The sequence below is a fragment of the Dromiciops gliroides genome, chromosome 2 (genome assembly GCF_019393635.1).
Source record: "Dromiciops gliroides isolate mDroGli1 chromosome 2, mDroGli1.pri, whole genome shotgun sequence".
Taxonomy (NCBI): Eukaryota; Metazoa; Chordata; class Mammalia; order Microbiotheria; family Microbiotheriidae; genus Dromiciops; species Dromiciops gliroides.
Window position 1 is genome coordinate 465,695,608 of NC_057862.1, and position 20,501 is coordinate 465,716,108.

General features: G+C 42.7%; 1 protein-coding gene across 4 annotated transcripts in view; it reads left to right on the forward strand.

The window, feature by feature from the left end:
- The window catches only part of OGDH (oxoglutarate dehydrogenase), a 99,159-nt gene extending 81,316 nt beyond the window's left edge, over window positions 1–17,843 (forward strand). For all 4 annotated transcript variants that reach the window (XM_043990182.1, XM_043990184.1, XM_043990181.1 and 1 more), the window contains 12 exons: window positions 431–583; window positions 3,558–3,660; window positions 4,848–4,976; window positions 6,367–6,517; window positions 6,998–7,125; window positions 7,961–8,139; window positions 8,882–8,953; window positions 10,951–11,073; window positions 12,574–12,646; window positions 14,434–14,597; window positions 15,632–15,786; window positions 16,202–17,843. In XM_043990182.1, the coding sequence (XP_043846117.1) occupies window positions 431–583; window positions 3,558–3,660; window positions 4,848–4,976; window positions 6,367–6,517; window positions 6,998–7,125; window positions 7,961–8,139; window positions 8,882–8,953; window positions 10,951–11,073; window positions 12,574–12,646; window positions 14,434–14,597; window positions 15,632–15,786; window positions 16,202–16,322 (1,551 nt within the window). In that variant the 3' untranslated portion in view covers window positions 16,323–17,843. The remainder of the gene's footprint in view (window positions 1–430; window positions 584–3,557; window positions 3,661–4,847; window positions 4,977–6,366; window positions 6,518–6,997; window positions 7,126–7,960; window positions 8,140–8,881; window positions 8,954–10,950; window positions 11,074–12,573; window positions 12,647–14,433; window positions 14,598–15,631; window positions 15,787–16,201) is intronic.
- The last annotated feature ends 2,658 nt before the right edge of the window (window positions 17,844–20,501 follow it).

Genomic DNA, 20,501 nt, shown 5'->3' on the forward strand with positions numbered 1-20,501 from the left:
GGAATTTCTGGTTCAGAGGACATGCATATTATAGTCACTTTATTTGCATAATTCCAAATTGCTTTCCAGAATTGTACCATTTCAGAGCTCCACCAACAATGTATTAGCTTGCCTTTCTTTCCATGACCTGTCTAATATAGACTTGCCATTTTTTGTCACCTTCTCCTCTTAAGAAAAGGTGTATGTTTTTAAAGCATTTTCATTTTTTTTCTAAGCTCACAAAGCATCCCTAAGAATTAAGATAGGAGGGATATCCTAATTGAGAGGAATGAATCAGAAGGTTGAATGACTTGTGGAAGGTTATGATATTGGGACTAAAAATGAGAATGTCCTGAGTTCCAGCCCATTGTGTTTTTTGCTGAGGTTTCACTATTTTCCAAACATAACTAGAGAATTTAGCTTTCTGATACTTCTTTCCTTTGCTATGTAGGTGTGTTACCGACGTAATGGTCACAATGAAATGGACGAACCTATGTTCACTCAGCCCCTCATGTACAAGCAGATCAGACAACAAAAACCTGTGCTGCAGAAATATGCGGAGACCTTGGTGTCACAGGGAGTGGTCAATCAACCGGAATATGAGGTGCAGTCACTTGAGCTATTCTATTTACCCCATCAAACTCTGTCAAAGTTAGTCAGCCAAATATATTTATCGAGTGCCTGAATTCTGCATAGGAGGAAAAAAAAGGAGGTTGTAGCCATAGTACTTGCCTTGGAGAACGACTCAGTGTGGGATCCTGCTCAAACACAATTGAAATAACAGTAGAGGAGATATATTTAGCTGAGGCATGTATCACTTCATTGTAGTTGTGTCTTAAGTGCTAGGATTACAAATGTGGTTTATTGAATTGCTTGTGCTAGTCTGGGAAATCTCTTCAGCAATCATTTATCAAGCACCTAGTTATGATTTTAATTGTTGAGAGAGATGGGGTTTTGGGGGGTTTGTTTGTTTTCAGGGCAATGAAGGGTTAAGTGACTTGCCCAGGGTCACACAGCTAGTGTCAAGTGTCTGAGGCCGGATTTGAACTCAGGTCCTCCTGAATCCAGGGCTGGTGCTTTATCCACTGCACCACCTAGCTGCCCCAAGAGATGTTTTTTTTAAAAGACACAGTCTTTGTCCTCAAGGAGCTTGCACTCTAGTAGAGGAGACAGAAAATGTCTGTAAAACAAGATAAAGGGTGATTTTAATCTGTCACTCCTTTGCTTCAGAAGGTTTTAATGATTCCCTTTTGCCTGGAGGATGAAATGTAAACAAACCTCTCTGGAATTTTATAGCCCTTTCCATCTAACCACAACCTAACTTTCAGGCCTGATAACACCTTACTACCCTCTAGCTCCCTACACCTCAGCCAACTGACTGGCTTAATGCTCCACATACATGACATTCCCATCTCCATTCCTTTGCACAAGCTTCCCCCCATGCCAGGAACATTCTGTCTTTTCTATTCCCACTGCGCTAGCACAATTCCTGATACATAGTAGGCACTTATGAAAAAATATTGAGTTGAATTGAACAAATACATAAAAAAGAGATGTGTAAGAGTTCAAAGGATTGTGATCATTTCACAACAGAAGTGAGACTCAGGCATTGTTTTGAAAGAGAGGGAGGGATGTGGTTTAGAGATAAGGTATGGGGACATCTGCATGTGCACAGAGAAAAGAATTACATTCAGGAGACAAGTAAACGGGAGAGCAATTAGATAAAGGTTCTATTTGGTAGTAGGCCCATTACTTGGAGCTTGACCATCATCGCAGAAGAAAATAGGAGTTGATGAAGAATTCTAGGAGTGAGCAGGCAGTAAATAGTGCTTAAGGACAGTGGTATCTATTATAATATTTGGGATGGTTGCAAATGGAAAGAGGCTAGAGATCAGGAGGCCGACTTTGTTACATTACCTGAGGTAGACTGCTGTTGGGCCCTGGATTAGGCGAAAGGTTGTGGAAAGGGAGAGGAAGGAAAGTTCAAGAGGAAGGAGAAGCGATGCTATTGGTATTCAATTCAAGAAATATTTTTAAAGCACCTGCTATGTACCAAGAACTATGTGGTGGGTGCTAGACATATAAAAACAATGAATCAAACCATGGCCCTCTTAGAACTTACATTCTCTGGGGAAACAACACATACACATATAAGTCAATGAAAAAGGGGGCAGCGAGGTGGCACAGTGGCCCTAGATTCAAGAGGACCTGAGTTCAAATGGGGCCTCAGACACTTGACACTTACTAGCTGTGTGACCCTGGGCAAGCCACTTAACCCTCATTGTCCTGCCAAAAAAAAAAAAGTCAGTGAAAATAATAATTTCAGAGTTGAAAAAGACTGAAAATTCAGAGAATCCCAAAAGATTTCTTAGGCATTTAACCTAATAAACCTTGAAGAAAGCTAGGATATCAAGAAATAGGGTTGAGAAGACAGAACATTCCAAGCATGGTGGTCAACTTTTGCAAAGGTGTGGAGGCAAGAGGTGCAATGCTGTGTATGGAGAACTGCAAGTGGGTTGCTTTGGCTGGAATGTTGAGTGTGAGGGCAAGAATCTTGTGGAGAAAGTCTGGAAAGAGTCAGATGATGATGGGCTTTAAATAGCAAATAGAGCAACTCAGTAGACTGAGTTTAAAAAAAAAAAAAAAAGGCAAGAGGACGGTCACTCCAAGACTGGAAAGCTGAAGGAGGAGGAAAAAAGCTTTGAAGAAGGAAGGGGAAGGACTGAAGGACTGTGGGGGACGTTTGGGGGAAGGAAGACAGTGAATTCAGTTTTTAAATCCCAGCAGAATGTGTGGATAAGAACAAGAAACACAAGCCCAGGGCCTGATCGGGGCTGTAGGTATAGAATTGGAGTCCTCAAACTATAAGACGTGATTTTAAAAAATTTACTTGGAACTTAAGAACTTTGTAAGGAAATATATGGGCAGCTAGGTGGTGCAGTGGATAGCGTGCCAGGCCTGGAGTCAGTAAGACTCATTTTCCTGAGTTCAAATCCAGTCTCAGATACTGCCTAACTTATGACCTTGGGGAAGTCACTTAGCCTTTTTTGCTTCAGTTCCTCATCTGCAAGATGAGCTGGAAAAGGGAATAGCAAACCACTCCAGTATCTTTGCCAAGAAAACTGCAAGTGGGGACATGAAGAGTTTGATGTGACTGAAACAAGTGAACAATAAGGGGTGTGTGTGTGTGTGTGTGTGTGTGTGTGTGTGTGTGTGTGTGTGTGTAACAAAAATTTCTGAGAGGTCAGAAGACATGAACCTTTATGGGGTACTGAAGTTTCCTAGTCAATAGGAAAAGATCAAATAGACTAGGAGACAGGTAATAGAAAACAAATTCCAAATCCTAGTAGGCTTCTAGTGGAGGGCCAGGTTGATTTGAAGGACAAAGAAGGCATCTTGTTAACCTTGACTCGAAGATGCCTGGGAGCTAGCACAGGTTGAATTTCTTGGCTTGGTAAGAAGTTTTATAATGTGAGTGGAAGTTGTCCTCCCTTGAAACATGAGAGAGTGGCCTCTGGAGTCCGATCCACTCACTGTGTTTGGTTGTGTACCTGATGTGCCATGTCACTACTTTCTAGGAGGAGATTTCCAAGTATGATAAGATCTGTGAGGAGGCCTTTGCCAGATCTAAAGATGAGAAGATCCTACACATCAAGCACTGGCTTGACTCACCCTGGCCTGGTGAGTAGTAGTAACAGGTCACTTACTGTTAAAGCTTTTTTGTTCTAACACCATAGTGGAAGGACAAGGAGAGAAGAATGGATTGGTGTTTCTTAGAATGCAGGTGGGAGGTGGAAGTTATTCAAGCAGAAAATGGGTGAGACGGGGAGCAGGGGGGCTCCTGAACCATGCTCTTCTCTGGGCTGAGGAAAGGAAGTGTGAAAAGGGTTGTATCTAAAGATCTGGGATGGGGGAGGGTCTCTGTGAGAATGGAGACTAAGATCAAATTGGTTCAAACAAAACAAGCTATGTGGCCCCTTATACTGATTGTTTAACAAGAATAATATAGTAGAGGAGGCTAGAGAGAAAGGGAAAACTTAACTTCCAGCCTTGACCGGATTGAAACCTAAAACATAAGAATCGCAGAATGAAGTAGAAAATACAACTTAACATTTGCTGCATAGGTAATAATTAGAATCACGATTTGTGATAATTCAACAGTAAAAATAGATACTGTCAAGAGAGACGAACAGGGAGATGCCCTAATGCTTAAAAGTAGCATAGATAAGTAAATACATAAAAATTAAATATATGCATCAAAAGGTAATAGCAGGGGCAGCTAGGTGGAGCAGTGGATAAGCACCAGCCCTGGATTCAGGAGTACCTGAGTTCAAATCCGGCCTCAGACACTTGACACTTACTAGCTGTGTGACCCTGGGCAAGTCACTTAACCCCCACTGCCCTGCAAAAAAAAAAAAACAAAAAAAAAATGTAATTGGGAAGTGATTAACAAAATAAATAAAAATACAATAAAGCATGAAAAATATTTTTAAAAAAAGGTAATAGCAATTGAGGACTTTAAGGAAAAGCTAACTGAATAGTAAAAAAACAAGGTTAATGAGAGAACAATTATAGATCATTTCAACATGACTATTTCAGAACTTGACAAATATAATAGATAAATAAAAAGGAAATTACACATTTCATTTGCCTTTTAGAAAAACTGGATTTGAAAGACCTTTGATGGAAATCTCAGAAAGTATACTTTTTTAAAAATCAGAACCATATGGCCCCTTTTCTAAGATTAATTACATTTTAATGAGCAGACAATTAAAGGTAGAGTAGAAATTATGTTTCAGTGTTCCATCATAGGGCTCATAAAAGTCACATAGTGATAATCCATTTGTGGCTTTTCTTTTCTCTGTCAGGTTTTTTCACTCTGGATGGACAGCCCAGGAGTATGTCTTGCCCTTCAACTGGTCTAAATGAAGATGTCCTGGCACACATAGGAAATGTAGCCAGCTCTGTTCCTGTGGAGAATTTCACCATTCATGGGGGTAACTATTAGCTCTACTGATCTGTAGAATCATAGGAAAAGACAGTGATCCATTTCCAAAGAAACTGTGATGAAAAATGCTGTCCACCTCCAGAAAGAAAACTAGTGAACTTTCAGTACAGACTGAAGCATACTTGTTTAACTTTTCTTTATTTTTCTCAGATTTTTTTGTGTTTTCTTTTGCAACATAGCTAACATGGAAATAAGTTTTGCATGACTTCACTCACATGTGTAATCGATATCATATTGCTTGCATTCTCAAAGGATGAGGGAAACATGGGAGGAAGGAAGAGAATTTGAAACTCAAAAAAAAAGTTGTACAGTGCCCAAGTTGTGGCCTTTGGTCGTTGTCTTACCTAGTAGGAACCTCAGTTTCTTACTGGGTAAAATGCAGAGAACGTTTCTGATTTTGAGATTCGTAGCTATGAATAATGTATGGTTAAAAAAAAAAAGCCTCTGGGTGAGGTCCTGGCTGTCCGCGTGTGTGTGTGTGTGTGTGTGTGTGTGTGTGTGTGTGTGTTATATATGTGTATATGTAAGTATTGAGAAAAAGTCAAATCACTACAAGTTTTTTTTCTTTTTTTGTTTGTTTTCATAAGATTTTTAGTTCCAAATTTTTTTCCCTCTCTCCCTTGCCTCTCCTATCCCCAAAGCTATCTAATATAGGTTATATATGTACAATCACATTAAACATATTTCCGTATTAGTCGTGTTGTGAAAGAAGAATCAGAACAAAAGAGGAAAACCTCAAAACAAACAACAAAAAAATTAGAAACATTATGGTTCAATCTGCATCCAGATTCCACGGTTCCTTTTTCTAGTTGTGGAGAGCATTTTCCATCATGAGTTCTTTGGAATTTTCTTGGATCATTGTATTGCTGAGAAGAGTTAAGTGGCATAATTGGTCATCACACAGTGTTTCTGTTAGTGTGAACAGTGTTCTCCTGGTTCTGGTCACTTCACTCAGCATCAATCCACTTAAGTCTTTCCAGGTTTTTCTGAAATCTGGCAGCTCATCATTTCTTACAGCACAATGATATTCCATTATATTCATATACCACAACTATGTTCAGCCATTCCCTTGATTTCCAGTTCTTTGCCATCATAAAGAGAGCTGCTATAAATATTTTTGTGCATGTGGATCCTTTTCCCTTTTTTATGATCTCTTTGGGATACAGACCTCGTAGTGGTATTACTACCACTGCTGTACTATGCTACTATAAACCCAATTCTTTAATGAAACAATCTCATCATTTTCTAAGCCAAGAGTAGAGAGAAGCATCTGTTCCCTATTCATTAATATGGTACAACTGAGAACCCACCTATACAGAAACTATTGCTAAGTGATTGGTCAAGCCTGGGATGTGATTTAAGCTTGAGTGTCTCTCTAGGCCTGAGGCGGATTCTAAAAACTCGTGGAGAAATGGTAAAGAACCGAACAGTGGACTGGGCCCTTGCTGAGTACATGGCCTTTGGCTCACTCCTGAAAGATGGGATCCACATTCGGCTCAGCGGCCAGGATGTTGAACGTGGAACCTTCAGGTAAAACCTAGTGATTCCCACCTCATTGGGAGTGGGAATTGGAGATTCCCATAACAAGCATATGTTACTGCCCACTCAGTCACATGTTTAAAAAGAGCAATTGAAGAGGCAGCTAGGTAGCACAGTGTACCAGCCCTGGTGTCAAGAGGACCTGAGTTCAAAGCCAGCTTCAGCCACTTATTGTGTGACCCTGGGAAAGTCACTTAACCCTGATTGCCTCCCAAAAGAAAGGAAGGAAGGAAAGAAAAGAACACTTGCACTGATTTCTTTGGACATCTTTTATGAAGAACAGTACTCTGTTGTGTTTGTACAGATGCTTGGGATCTATCTTCCTCTGTAATGGCTTCTCACCTAAATAGCTTGTTTAGCGTCAGTGCAGGTTCATTTTAGGGGAAGAGGGGGTGAAGTTGTTTTGTTGTTGTTGTTGTTGTTTGGTTTTGTTTTGTTTAGTTTATATTAATAACCATTTTTCTCTTCCAGCCATCGTCACCATGTGCTACATGACCAGAATGTTGACAAGAAAACCTGCATTCCCATGAACCACCTCTGGCCCAACCAGGCTCCATATACAGTCTGCAACAGTTCTCTGTCTGAATATGGAGTTTTAGGTGAGGACCCTTGAGCCTTACCTCTAGAGAGTCAATAATGTACTCTGTTGAGGGAATGTATCCTCTGGCATTTAAAATTACATGTGGTCGCCTTATTTCTGTCTCAAGTTTTAGGGAAACTTAGCTGGGGTTTCTAATATATTGCTACTTATAAATTAGAAGCTTTAGCACCAGTTTTGGGCATTAAGCATTTATTAACACATACCAAATATTAGTAAAGAGAGAACACGTGAAAAAAAGAGAGAGAGAACACATGGCTCAGAAAGTTAAGAAGGCCTATCTCACCTAGAGCTCAGCCTGGCTTCCTTCTTTCTCCAAGTCCTCTACCACCCACCTGTCAGAGAACATGTGTCAGTGGACACTTCCTGCAGGTTTGGGGGTGGGGGAAGAAGGCTCTTCCACACTGCCCCAAGCTAATTGGGTACCATCATTCAAATCTTATTGGTTTACTGGACTTGAGGGTGGTCCATGAGCAGAAAACTTGCTGAGGTCAGAGTTCTGAGGACCAAGCTTTCAGGTAGGTGTGGTTTCAATAACTTTAAGTGAGTTAATTAGCAAAGTCAATCCAATCAATCTTTTTTTTTTTTTTTAATTTTAGTGAGGCAATTGGGGTTAAGTGACTTGCCCAGGGTCACACAGCTAGTTAAGTGTTAAGTGTCTGAGGCCGGATTTGAACTCAGGTACTCCTGATTCCAGGGCCGGTGCTCTATCCACTGCGCCATCTAGCTGCCCCCCAATCAATCTTAATATGATCCCCTCCGGCAGGGGGAAGCCTCATCATTTCCTGGGTAATGATCTACTCTCCCTGTCTTCATTCCCCCTTTGTATAACACAGGCTTTGAACTGGGCTTTGCTATGGCAAGTCCTAATGCCCTGGTCCTTTGGGAGGCTCAGTTTGGTGACTTCCACAACACTGCTCAGTGCATCATTGACCAGTTCATCTGTCCAGGACAAGCCAAGTGGGTTCGACAGAATGGCATTGTGTTGCTCCTACCCCATGGCATGGAAGGAATGGTGAGCATTTCTCTTTCTACTGGTCCAACCTGGTATCCACTCCTGCCTAAGCTCATTACTTAGGAAAGAGTCTACTCTCTAGACCTCAATTCTTACATATGACCCTCAGGTTTGGCTCCTGATCCTTCTACCTACCCCCAAAGCTTTCTACAGACACCAGCCAGTTCTTGTCTGCCATAGTGCTTACACCAAAAAAGATGTGCCTGCTACTTTCTATTCTCTTATACCCAGTTTTCTTTGCAGGGGCATAAATGGACAATGGTGAGAAAAAGTAGCTCTCCAAGACCCCATTTCTCTACTTTACCCTAAACCTGATTTCCCCTCTTCCTCTCCATGCTCCCCCTTCCTGAACCAAAACTGGAAACTTTGGCTTTGTCCATGTTCATGTCATGACAAGCATACACACTTGTGTCATCACTTTCTGGTTTTAAGTCATTGTGGAAATTAAGTCTCTCTTGATACTACCTAATCTGACACACAGACCCCTCAGCCCTCTCATTCCTACACCCACCTTTCCATGCCCCAGTGTGCCCTGGAAAAAGTCAAAGAGCCTCAGGGGCAGCAGTCTCAAATAAGAATGATTAATGCTGCATTCCCTGTTTATGAGGATGGGAGGTCAGAGAAGGGAGGAGAATTAAACTCAGCAGTGCTCAAAACACAGAATTTGGTGTTTGTCAAACCCAAGACAAGTGGAATTTTCAGTAGAGGGACATCCTCAGACTTATTTCTCACTTGGTTCCAGGGTCCAGAACATTCATCAGCTAGACCAGAGAGGTTTCTGCAGATGTGCAATGATGACCCAGATGTCTTCCCTGTAAGTTGTTGCCCCTGGCCTGGTTGGGACTCTCTGAGTGGGTAACTCAATCTGGTGTAGACAGAGGAAGAAAATTCCTCCCCAAACCTCTGACCCTTCTGAAATTCCCACTTGGACTCCTGTAGTCATCTGCCTGTTCTTGGCAGCTTCCACCTTGGTGATCAACTTGTGTGGGCCTTGATACTGACAGCAGCAAACATGATGTTTTCTGTGCCCTCTTTTCCTTTAGAAATGAGACTGGCTGACATGAATGACTGTGCCTCATTATCCTAATTAATGTGAGTGGGTAGATAGGTGTGGCCACTTTGCCTGCTGGTTTTCCCCTAAATGAAAGACCTCAGCTGAGTACAAAGGAAATAGAAGTGCTGGGGCTACTTCCTGTAGCTTCCTGCCCTTGCTAAGGACTGAGGGACATGAATTTGAAAGCTGTAGACTATATTTACCAGTCTGTGGCAATTCCCCCCAATTATTCCTTTAAAAGAACTTGTTTTAGGATGATACTAAAAGAATCTGATGATCAGAGATATTTTTGCTAGAAAAGACCTTGGATGTCATCTGATCCAACCCTCTCCTTTTACAGAGGAGGACACTGTAACCTAGAGAACTTCCATGACTTGTTCAGGGTCACATGAAGAAGTGGCAGAGTTGGGGGTTTAACCCAGTTACTATGACTAAATCCAGTGCTCTTTCCAGTATGCCCAGTCAGAGGAAAAGTTTAGGTACTATTCTGGAGTGAGTGTCCTGAGTAGGCTAAGACTATATCACGGAGCTTAAAGACACCGTATTATGAAAAGGAAATTTCTACATGAAGCAGGAGGAAGCAAAACAAGTGTTATTTACTAAGTATTGTGTTAATAGAAGAAACTAGGTGGTACAATGAGTGGATAGAGTATCTCGAATCAGGAAGACCTGAGTTCAAATCCAACCTCAAATATTTACTAGCTGTGTGACCCCGGGCGAGTCACTTAACCCCACTTGCCTCAGTTTCCTCATCTGTAAAAGGAAATGGCAAACCATTTCAGTATCTTTGTCAAGAAAATCCCAAATAGGGTCACAAAGAGTTGGACACAACTGAAAAATAAAACTGACCAAAAACAAACTGTTAATAAGTAGTTTGTAAAACAACCCAAGAGCTAGTCTAGACAGTCTATGGCCAAGAGCAAAATTGCATGGTGTTAAAAACTAAAGAAATAGCAAGGGGGCAGCTAGGTGGCACAGTGGATAAAGCTCTGGCCTTGGATTCAGGAGGACCCAAGTTCAAATCCAGCCTCAGGCACTTGACACTTAACTAGCTGTGTGACCCTGGGCAAGTCACTTAACCCTCAGTGCCCTGCAAAAAAAGAAAAGAAAAGAAATAGCAAGACACAGGTGGCCCTTTTTTAAAAGTGGCATAAGGGGGCAGCTAGGTGGCCCAGTGGATGGAGCACTGGCCCTGGAGTCAGGAGGACCTGAGTTCAAATCCGGTCTCAGACACTTGACACTTACTAGCTGTGTGACCCTGGGCAAGTCACTTGACCCCAATTGCCTCACTTTAAAAAAAAAAAAAGTGGCTTAGGGTCAGAGCATATTACGACTTTCCTCAGTCTGAACAGGGCAGTGAAGTGCATTTGGCCTCAGCAGAATTCCAGAATGGGACTCACAAATTAGAGGCCCATGGTACTCTAATGACTGGATCTGAACTTGAGTCTAGAGAAACATCCAGACTGGCTAACTCAAGGCCCTTGTCCATGATGGTGCTTCTGACTGTAAGCTGAGGGAATTGCTTAGCATCGTTTCTCCAGGTCCTTGAACATCCCATGATTCTGTTTTCAGCTGTGTTTCAATGCCTTCTTTCCGGGGTAGACTTCAGCTCAATAGCAAGAACACAGTTACTGTCCTCTTTTGTAATCTTCTCACCCCAAGAATCTTGACTGCTGCATGAATACAGCAGGTCTACAAAAGAGGTGGTTTGGTGACTCATTGGACCCTGACAATTCACTGCACTCTCTTTGCCACAGAAACTTGATGACTTTGATGTGCGTCAGCTCTATGACTGCAACTGGATTGTTGTTAATTGTTCCACTCCTGCCAACTTCTTCCATGTCCTAAGACGACAGATCCTGCTGCCCTTCCGGAAGCCGGTCAGTTACAGAGCCTATTCTGCCCAGCAGAAGGCTCTGATCCAAGGGTCAGATCCAAATTGATTACCATGTTATATCCCAAAAGAAGGGGTTCTGGTTGGGTGATACTTACCTCATGGAATTTTCAAGAATAAAAGCATCCGTTATAGGAAATTGAGCAAAGGTGTGGTCTGAGCCCCTAGTTTACATTCCACCTTTTCTACAAATACTGGGATTCCAAGACAGTCTACCCTAGGATGGGTACTGCCTCAGTCTTTATAATTTCATCACTGAGTGTTCCTTCCACTGATACATACTGAAACCTATCGATGCCTTAGTAAATGGTTTCATGCATGGTCCAAAAAACCCCTATCACATGGTGACCAACTTTGATGATGAGCTTCTCTGAATTTGCCTAGGATGGTCCTCTGGTGATACATATACCTACTTTTTGTCACCAGGCCCATACTCAAAGCCTTTCCAGTTTGGTAGGCCCTGCCAGAGCTTGTGCTATCAATTGGGTCCACTTTCTCATACAGTATTCTGTCACTAGTTATGTCTAAGTGCTAGCAACCAAGTCCCTGCTAGCTTGATTTGAGGAGGGTCCTGTTAGAGGGGCATATAATGGTGCCACTGCTAAACTAACATTTGGAAGGGTAAGCATAAGTAGCTACTTACCCTGTGATGTGAGAAAAGCAAAACAGCTGCTCTTCCCCAGTCATAGTGGATTTTTGGGGCCAGGCAAGGGGAAACAAAGGTATGCTGTGTCTGTCTTGGATCTACCTCTCCCACAGTCTGTGCCTAGTGGCCTGTAGCATGGGAAATAGAAAAGGGAGATAGAATTGCATTTTTCTTTTTTCTGCTTCCTTTTTCTCCATGTTGTTAAGAGTTGGGATGGGAAAATTGTAACCCATCTACAGAGAAAGAACTGTTGGTACCTGAAAACAGATCGAAGCATAATTTTTTTTGATAGTTCCTTAATCTGAAGTTTTGTTTTTGTCTGTTTTCTTTCACAACCTGGTGAATGTGGAGATGTTTTGCATGACTACTCATGTATAACTTATATTGAATTGCTTTAGTTCTTGGGGGGTGGGATGGGGAAAGAGGGAGGAAGAGAAGTTGAAACACAAAGTTAAAAAAAAATTGATGCCAAAATTTGTTTTTACATCTAATTTGGAAAAAATAAAATTCGAGTTGCGGTTGGGGGCACAGTGGATGAAGCACTGGCCCTGGATTCAGGAGGACCTGAGTTCCAATCCAGCCTCAGGCACTTTACACTTACTAGCTCTTTGACACTGGGCAAGTCACTTAACCCTCATTGCCCTGCCCCCCCAAAAAGGGGGGTGAGTTGGGGTGAATGGAAATGGAAATAACACCAAAAATTATATTCATATGAGTTAGGGTGATTTGCAGTGTACAGGATCCTGTTACTGAAAAACAACAGCCTAGCTACTTTTCCAAGCTCCCTCCTGGAGCACTCTGAATCCAGCCTGTCGTGAGTCTTTTCCCACTGTATTTCAGTTGATCGTCTTCACTCCAAAATCACTGCTGCGTCACCCTGAAGCCAGGTCCAACTTTGATGACATGCTGCCAGGTAAGAGAGTTAGGGAAAGAGGTTCCCTGACACTCTTAGAAGATGTATTCTTCTTTTTCCTAACTCCAGGGAGGGTATGCTTCCAGGAGTGCTCCAGGGTTCTTGGCATAAGGCAGACTTCTTGACACTGGAGGTTGGGGTGGGAGGCTCCCAGGTACCTCCTTGGTAACTAAGCCTGGAGAGAATACCTGCCCTTGCTTCCTGTTGGTTAACTGGTCATTTGTTTGGTTTCCAGGGCCAGGGTGTGGTGGCTTGTCACTTCTCTGTAGGCTAGAGGGTTATTTCCAAAGATAATTAGGGCAGTAGTGAGAGAGAAGCTAGTTAACTTCACTGAATTTAGGGTACATTAGCCCAAGAGTCTTAAACACATCTGAGTAATAGCCAGGTTCATTCCTCAGTTTCTGAAGCCTCCGCAGGGCTTCAGAAACCCAGGCACTTGGTAAGGGCCTGCAGTTCCTTGTGGACCCTCAGTCCTGATGCCCCTGTCTCAGGTTTTGCCATGGGCTTCACCATTTTCAGTGTGTTCTGATAACAGTTCGTGAATGCCACTGGTATCTTTCCTTTCCCTCTTATTCATAAATGGAGAATGTGGAATACAGTTGTCAGAGCAGGAGAAAGCAAAAATTGCTCCCTGGTTTAAATGGTATTGTGAATCTTTTTGACCAGGGCAAGTCACCCATAGACAGTTGTCCCTTTTGAGTTAGGGAGATTTCCTGGTTGTGGGCAAATGAGCAACCTACCAGCCACTTTTCCAGTCCTGAGAATCAGCATGAGGATCCATAGAACCTTTCTCTTGTTACTGTTGAAATTCAGAACCTGCACTGTAAGATATCTTAAATGTACTTGCAAGTGGGTGGGAATCCCCATTCTTCCACTCTCCACCCACTTCTCCCTCCTTAAGGGGCCACCTGCAAGGGCCTGCCTCACTACCAAGGGATTCCCCTCAAGCTTTTCTGTGTCAGGTCGAATTCTATGCCCTTTCATCAAGTTTTCTTCATATTAACAAACTTTATGCAAATTGGATTTGTTTCTGGTTGATTTCCTAGATCAGAGGTGTCAAACATAGCCCTGGCCCAGTGTGGCCTAAACCAGATTAAAATGTCACTGAGAAATGTTTTAACAAAAGAAATTAAAAATAATTAATAATAGATTCATTACATCTTAAAATTAAGACAATATACAGCTTTCAGGGATCCTAATGTAGATTCATGGGCCTCATTTCCATTTGAGTTTGTCACCACTGTCTTAAATGACTTTTCTTTACACAGAGGCTACATTGGGATGGCAGACACCAACTTGGGCCCAAGAGCTTGCTTTTTACTGTGGTTATACTAAAAATTATACACATAATACAGTGGACAGAGTCTAAGCTCTATATAGATGTGTTCATCCAGGCCTAGGATGGTAAAGCTAGGCAGGACCTCTTAAAATTTGGAAGGGGTTGTTTTTTAAGAAAAATGAAAAGAAGCACTATTTTACATAAGAAGTATTAAAATTTATATAATCCACGCCCCTTAAAGGTTAAAAATAAGCATCCAAGGAAGGTGTTTAGTTAACTCATGGATGCTAATCATCACTGAGATGTGAAACATACACAAACTATCCTCCCTTGGTGTTCCCTTTGCTGCCCAAACCAGGTAGGCTATAGGTCTCGCCCCATTCATGGGTGCCTTTTCCTGATGAGTAATTAGGAGGATTGGAGGGCATCAGTGCTTCTGGGGGGATGACTGGGAACCCTTGATGACTGAATCTCCAGAGATAACTGTCCAACATGGGCTCTATTCCAGGTAGCAACTTCCAGCGTATCATCCCAGAGAGCGGCCCTGCATCTCAGAACCCAGAAAATACCAAGAGACTTCTTTTCTGTACTGGCAAGGTGTACTATGACCTTACCCGAGAGCGACAAGCCAGAAACATGGAGGCAGATGTGGCTATCACCAGGATTGAGCAGGTAAGAGGATGAGATTGACTACTACCTGTATATGCTGCCCTATTCTGTAGTAACATGAACATGGCCCCAGTGTCTTGTGAAGGAGTGCTCTTTCCTACAAAGCCACCTTTCTCTCCAGTACAGTAGGAACCCCCTGAGGACAGGGGGCTTTTTTCCCTATATCTAGCAACTAGCCTGGTGCCTGACACATAGTAGGTACTTTAAAAGTTGTTGTTGAATCAAATTATCCGATTTTCACCCTCTTCCCTACCTCTTCCTAGTTGTCAATGCTCTCCTTTTAAACTCACCTATGTATTTATTATTTCCCACAATAGAATGTAAACTTATTAAAGATAAAACCTTTTTTTAAAACTGCTTTGCACAGGGGGCAGCTAGGTGGCGCAGTGGATAAAGCACTGGCCCTGGATTTAGGAGTACCTGAGTTCAAATCCAGCCTCAGACACTTGACACTTACTAGCTGTGTGACTCTGGGCAAGTCACTTAACCCTCATTGCCCTGCAAAAACAAACAAACAAACAAAACTTCTTTGCACACACATAGCAGGTGACTATTAAATGTTTGTTCAATTAAATTACAGGGGGCAGCTAGGTGGTGCAGTGGATAAAGGACCAGCCCTGGATTCAGGAGGACCTGAGTTCAAATGGGGCCTCAGACACTTGACACTTACTAGCTGTGTGACCCTGAGCAAGTCACTTAATCCTCATTGTCCCGCCCCCCCAAAAAATGTAGAGATGAAAGGCCACTTTAAATCAAATTACAACCTAGAAAAGCTCCTTTAACTGGTTCTCTCTCCATCACCAGCACATACACATGTACGTTTTATATTTTTCTGTAGGTAGGGTATTTTTTCCCTCTCATAGAATCTAAGCTTCTTGAGGGCAGTCATTCACTTTTTTGTCTTCCTATTCCTACCTAGTGGCTCAAAGAATGTATCTTTTGAGTGTTTGGGAGCAATAAAGGATCTAATTGGGTTCTCCCTGTCTCCTCCCTCAGAATGTGCTGTGTTTGAAGTTGTGATCTTGTTTCCTTCCCAGCTCTCCCCATTCCCCTTCGACCTCCTGCAGAAGGAAGTGCTGAAGTACCCTAATGCAGAGCTGGCCTGGTGCCAGGAAGAGCATAAAAATCAGGGTTACTATGACTACGTGAAGCCAAGACTTCGTACAACCATAGACCGAGCCAAGCCTGTCTGGTAATTATTCCTACTGCCCTGCCTGGGCTACATTCCATATGGCTCATGTCCAGAAGGCACTCCAACCCAAAATGTTCTTTGGTATCCTAGAGGGGACTTTCACTATCCTCCTTTCCCTTTTTAGTGCTGATGGGTAAATATCGGAGAAAATTCTAGGTAGGTGACATAATAGTTTCAGAAAAATATGAGTTTGAATCCTATCTCTGGGCAAGTCACTTAACCTCTCTCATCTTCAACTTCTGCATCTGTAAAATGGGGGAGTAATAATAACCCACCTCATAGGGTTGCTTTGCAAACTTCTTAAGAGCTATACCAGTGCTAGCTGCTATTATTATCTTTACTAAAAATGAACCTTATGCTCCTATTGAAGGAGCAAGATGGGACACACTGCCACTGACTCTTGTTTCCATCCCAGGTATGCTGGGCGTGACCCTGCAGCTGCCCCAGCCACAGGCAACAAGAAGACACACCTGACCGAGCTGCAGCGTCTCCTGGATACTGCTTTCAATCTGGACTCTTTCAAGGGCTTATTCTAGGCATTGGGCACAGCCACTTGGACCCTACCTTCTGTCTGTCTATATATTCATGTCTGCCACTCACCTCTCCTCTTAACTCCAGACGTGATCAACTAAAGTGTGGCATCCAGCTTCTGCCCCAAATCTCTGCTTGTTCCTTATTGTCCTGCGCAGACCTTCCCTGTGCTCCTCCTCTCCTCCCTTCACCGCCCTCCTCCAAGCTGGTCTCTGAGAAATTGAAGTGATCATTTCTTTATCAAGTATTCTGCCTCACTCGCCCCCACCAAATGTTCAACAATCCCTAATTATATGACTGTCTTGGCTGTCTGTGAAGGTGAATAGCTTAGCGGAATAGCACCTTCTGCAAAAGCAGCCGAGGGGAGGTAACAGAAAGGTACAGGGCTACTGCTGTCATCAAAGTTCCAAAGATGCTTAACCCTCCCAGGCAGAAAGCCCTTGTGTAGTGATGTCAGATTTTCCCACTCCCTGACCTGGTGAAATTCCACGCCCACAACGTAAAAGAGGAACTTTGGGTGTTCCCCATATGCTGAAAATACCCAGCAAAAAAAAGAGGCCTCTTTACTTCACGACTAGGATTACTTTTTTTTTTTTTTTCGGATTTAAACCTAGAATGATCATCCAAAAGGAAAGAAACATCTGTTCCCAACAGCTGGATTTTGCCATGTTCTTTAAGTGGCACCCGGATGGTGCCCAGCCATAATAGGGAGATTGACTCTTGGCTTCCAAGCTCAAGAGGAGAGAGAATCAGTCCAGGTTGAAGCAGTCAGTCCCAGAATCCAAAACGGGTGGCCCTATCAGTTTCTTTCCTCTGATATAGTTGTTCCTCATTTTCCTGTGGGAGATCCCTCCTGGGCTTATTGCATGTGGTCTGCATGCCCCAATCCCTCACGCTTTAGGGACAGGGACAGCTTCAGCCTCTACTGCTTCTGCCCTCTCTTCAGCACTGACTATTCTCCACGTCACAGAATTTACAAAACCATGTCCCTCTCTGGCACCCAAACCCTTCGTACCGCTGCCCTTTGTTCCATCTATGTACAACTTTGCGTTAGGGGTGGAATCTGGAGCACAGAGCCACAGCTTATGTACATCATGTGAATAATGACTTTTCTATTGGAGACGGCCTTGCTCTCCAGGCCAGATAGTTTTTCCCTTCTATTTGCGGCAGCCCATAGGGTATGAGTTGCTCTGACCCCTGATGTGATAGGTGAGCCTAGGCATGACCTTTTTGCTTGTTTTCTCACCACCTCTCTCCTTCCCAATGCCTTTTTCCTTCCCTACTTCTTTCTCCTTTAACTTTTATTTTTTAACGAGATGGAGACTTTCTGATGCATCCTTTCCTGTGCCAAAGCAAAAGGCAGCAGGAGGTGGGAGCTGAGGAGTGGGGGCAGGGGCAGAAATTGGTGACTGCCCCATATCATCACTTTGATTCTTCACAGTGACAGATCTGATTTATTTATTTTGGTTAAAAAACAGCTTTTCATTGTACTTGGCTTCACCAATAAAATAAGAAATTATCCTTGGGCTTGTCCAGATTTCCTGTCAATATGGCATATTCCAGTATTCGTGCCAAGGGAAAGAAAGCTTTGTTCTGAATTTTGGTAACCTGACCTAAGTCTGTGGTTTTTTATCATGGGAAGATGTAACAGGGAACCCTGGGAAAGTTTTATTCCAAGTATCTTTCTTGTGGCTAATTTAAAATAGAAGGTATCCTTGCATATCTTCCTTTCCAGAACCATCATTCCTAAGTACATACATTCATGTCACACACTGTGAAGACAGCTTGCCAGTGAGATATAAATATGCTTCTCATTTCTTTCTTTTTATTGGAATTGAGAAATGGTACCATGTTCATTTTGATGACTATTTATGCAACCATACACCCAAGAAGAACATATTATCTCCTAAGGCCCTTTTATCTTGCTCTTCCCTAATTTCCCCCAGACTTCCACGTAATCACTTTTATTCCACATAACCCCAGCACATTATTGCTCTAGAATAGTTCTTAACCTTGTTTGTATCATGGGCCTGGGGGGACCCCCATATTCTGTCACCCTTGCCTCATTAGCCAACATTCCTCATCCCTTTTTCCTATGACTTCCACTTAAGGTTACCTTTGTTTCCTTTTGGTAGGACAGAATTCAACAAGGTTTTATAACATCGGTCATTTAAGATGCATCTACTATATGTCAGACACTGTCCAGTCACTGGGAATTAAAAAGCCAAAAACATGACCTCTGCCTTGGAAAAGCTTATATCCTTTAGGGGAATCAGGTATAGATAAGTAAATACAAAATACTCTACCTACAATGTGCAGTGGAAGTCATTATTGACAGCTGCTCATGTTGTAATGCCTAAGGCTGCCTAAGGCTGCCACTCTTCTAACTGGAGCCCTGAGACAAGCTACATGGCATTCCTGGTATTAAATGCAATAAAAGTTTGTAGACTTAGAGCATGAAGGCTTACAGAAAAGCATGCCTGGAACATGGGGAGAGGTAGAACTGAGCCCTAGTGCCTCCTGGCTGTGGAATGCTTAAGATTCTTTTCTGAGTATCACCCTGACCTGAGAATTCACCCACTGCCACCCACCCCCACCCCCGCCTACTTTGGCATGCTTGGTTAGTGAATTTATAATGATTTTTCATGAAGTGGGAGATAATTACAGAAAAAAGTTTCAGGGGCAGCTAGGTGGCACAGTGGATAAAGCACTGGCCTTGGGTTCAGGAGGACCTGAGTTCAAATCCAGCCTCAGACACTTGACACTTAACTAGTTGTGTGACTCTGGGCAAGTCACTTAACCCTCAGTGCCCTGCCCAAAAAAAAAAAAAGTTTTAAAATGAATACCCATTGAATTTTGGAGGGAAAAAAAGGTTGGTTCTTCCTAAGCCAGCTGGCACCACTGCTGGTGTAACTTGTGGTTGACAGGCCTCAAGTCAGCAAATATCTCTCCAGCACCTACGGTGCACAAGACATTGGGTTACATAGTTGTCCCCTCAGAGAGTTAGATTCTCCTAACAGAATAATATGTCCACATCTGTGTATATACAAAAGTCATTTCAAGAGGGAGAAAGGCCTAGTAGAGAAGTAACAGCTAAACTGTGCCAGCACCTTGCACAGTGTCTGCTTCATATTTGATTTGATTTCTGTGGAGGGTAGAGCTGGGCTCGAATTAGAATTCAATTCTCTCTTCCACGGCCTTCTTGTTTCAGTGCTAGCTTTTCTTTCACCATTCCTCTTCTTACCCTCAACTTTCAGATTGGCCTTGTGGATTTAGGAAGTAGCCTAAGGTTTTTTTTCTGAAACCAGGATCCAGTTTGCTACGGAAAGTCTCTCATTATTGTCCCCAAACCATAGGGATCTGGCTAGGAATTTAGTTGTCCGAAGAGGAGTCCCAAGAAGGATGTCACACAATGTGACCTTCCCTCTAGGACTTTTAAGTTCTCAATTGCTGTGACACTGCATTGTGTAGAGACCGTTACACTTTTAATTTTAGAGTTTGAGTTGTGCTTTCAGTTTTGAGGTCTTCCCTTTCCTATTAACAAAGAGAAGGCCAATTACTAGGGTCAAGTAGTTTCTTTTTTTTTTTTTAACCTGGGGTTGGAGGGGCACAGGGTGGATATCCTGGTTTTCCTCCATAGACTGTTCTGCAACTTACCTCACTAAGACACTAATTGGCCTACCCAGGGTTGCTCATACAGTTTGTCACTGATGAAACTCTTCCTCCACTCTTCTCTAAACTATCCTACCTGATTCAGTATATCCCAAATGAAAGTGTCCTGGACCTAAGACAAAGTTGAAACTGGACAGAAGTTATAATATCGCACAAGCAAGCAGTAGCATTTTAGGAGAGATCTGGAGTTAAAATTAGAGTCCTGTGATGCTTCAAAATTAAAAATAGCCATTTGATTCTCTTATTTTACCAAGTATATGAAATCAGTAAGCTGGTATCCATGTAGCATTCACTTCCAGTGTTCTCTAAGACTTCTGATTGCCTCTTACAGTTCCAGATCTTAGTGTGGTTGAGGACAGTAGCAAATATTTTTGTCATTTTAGGAACGGTGGGGAGTGGGGAGGGCCTCTAGGGGAACAAAGGGACTTGCCAAAGGTCACAAGATGACTCACAAGCAGAGCCAAGAGCTAGTGTGGCAGAGGCCCAGCCTTTGAGGAGTTTCAACACCCTCT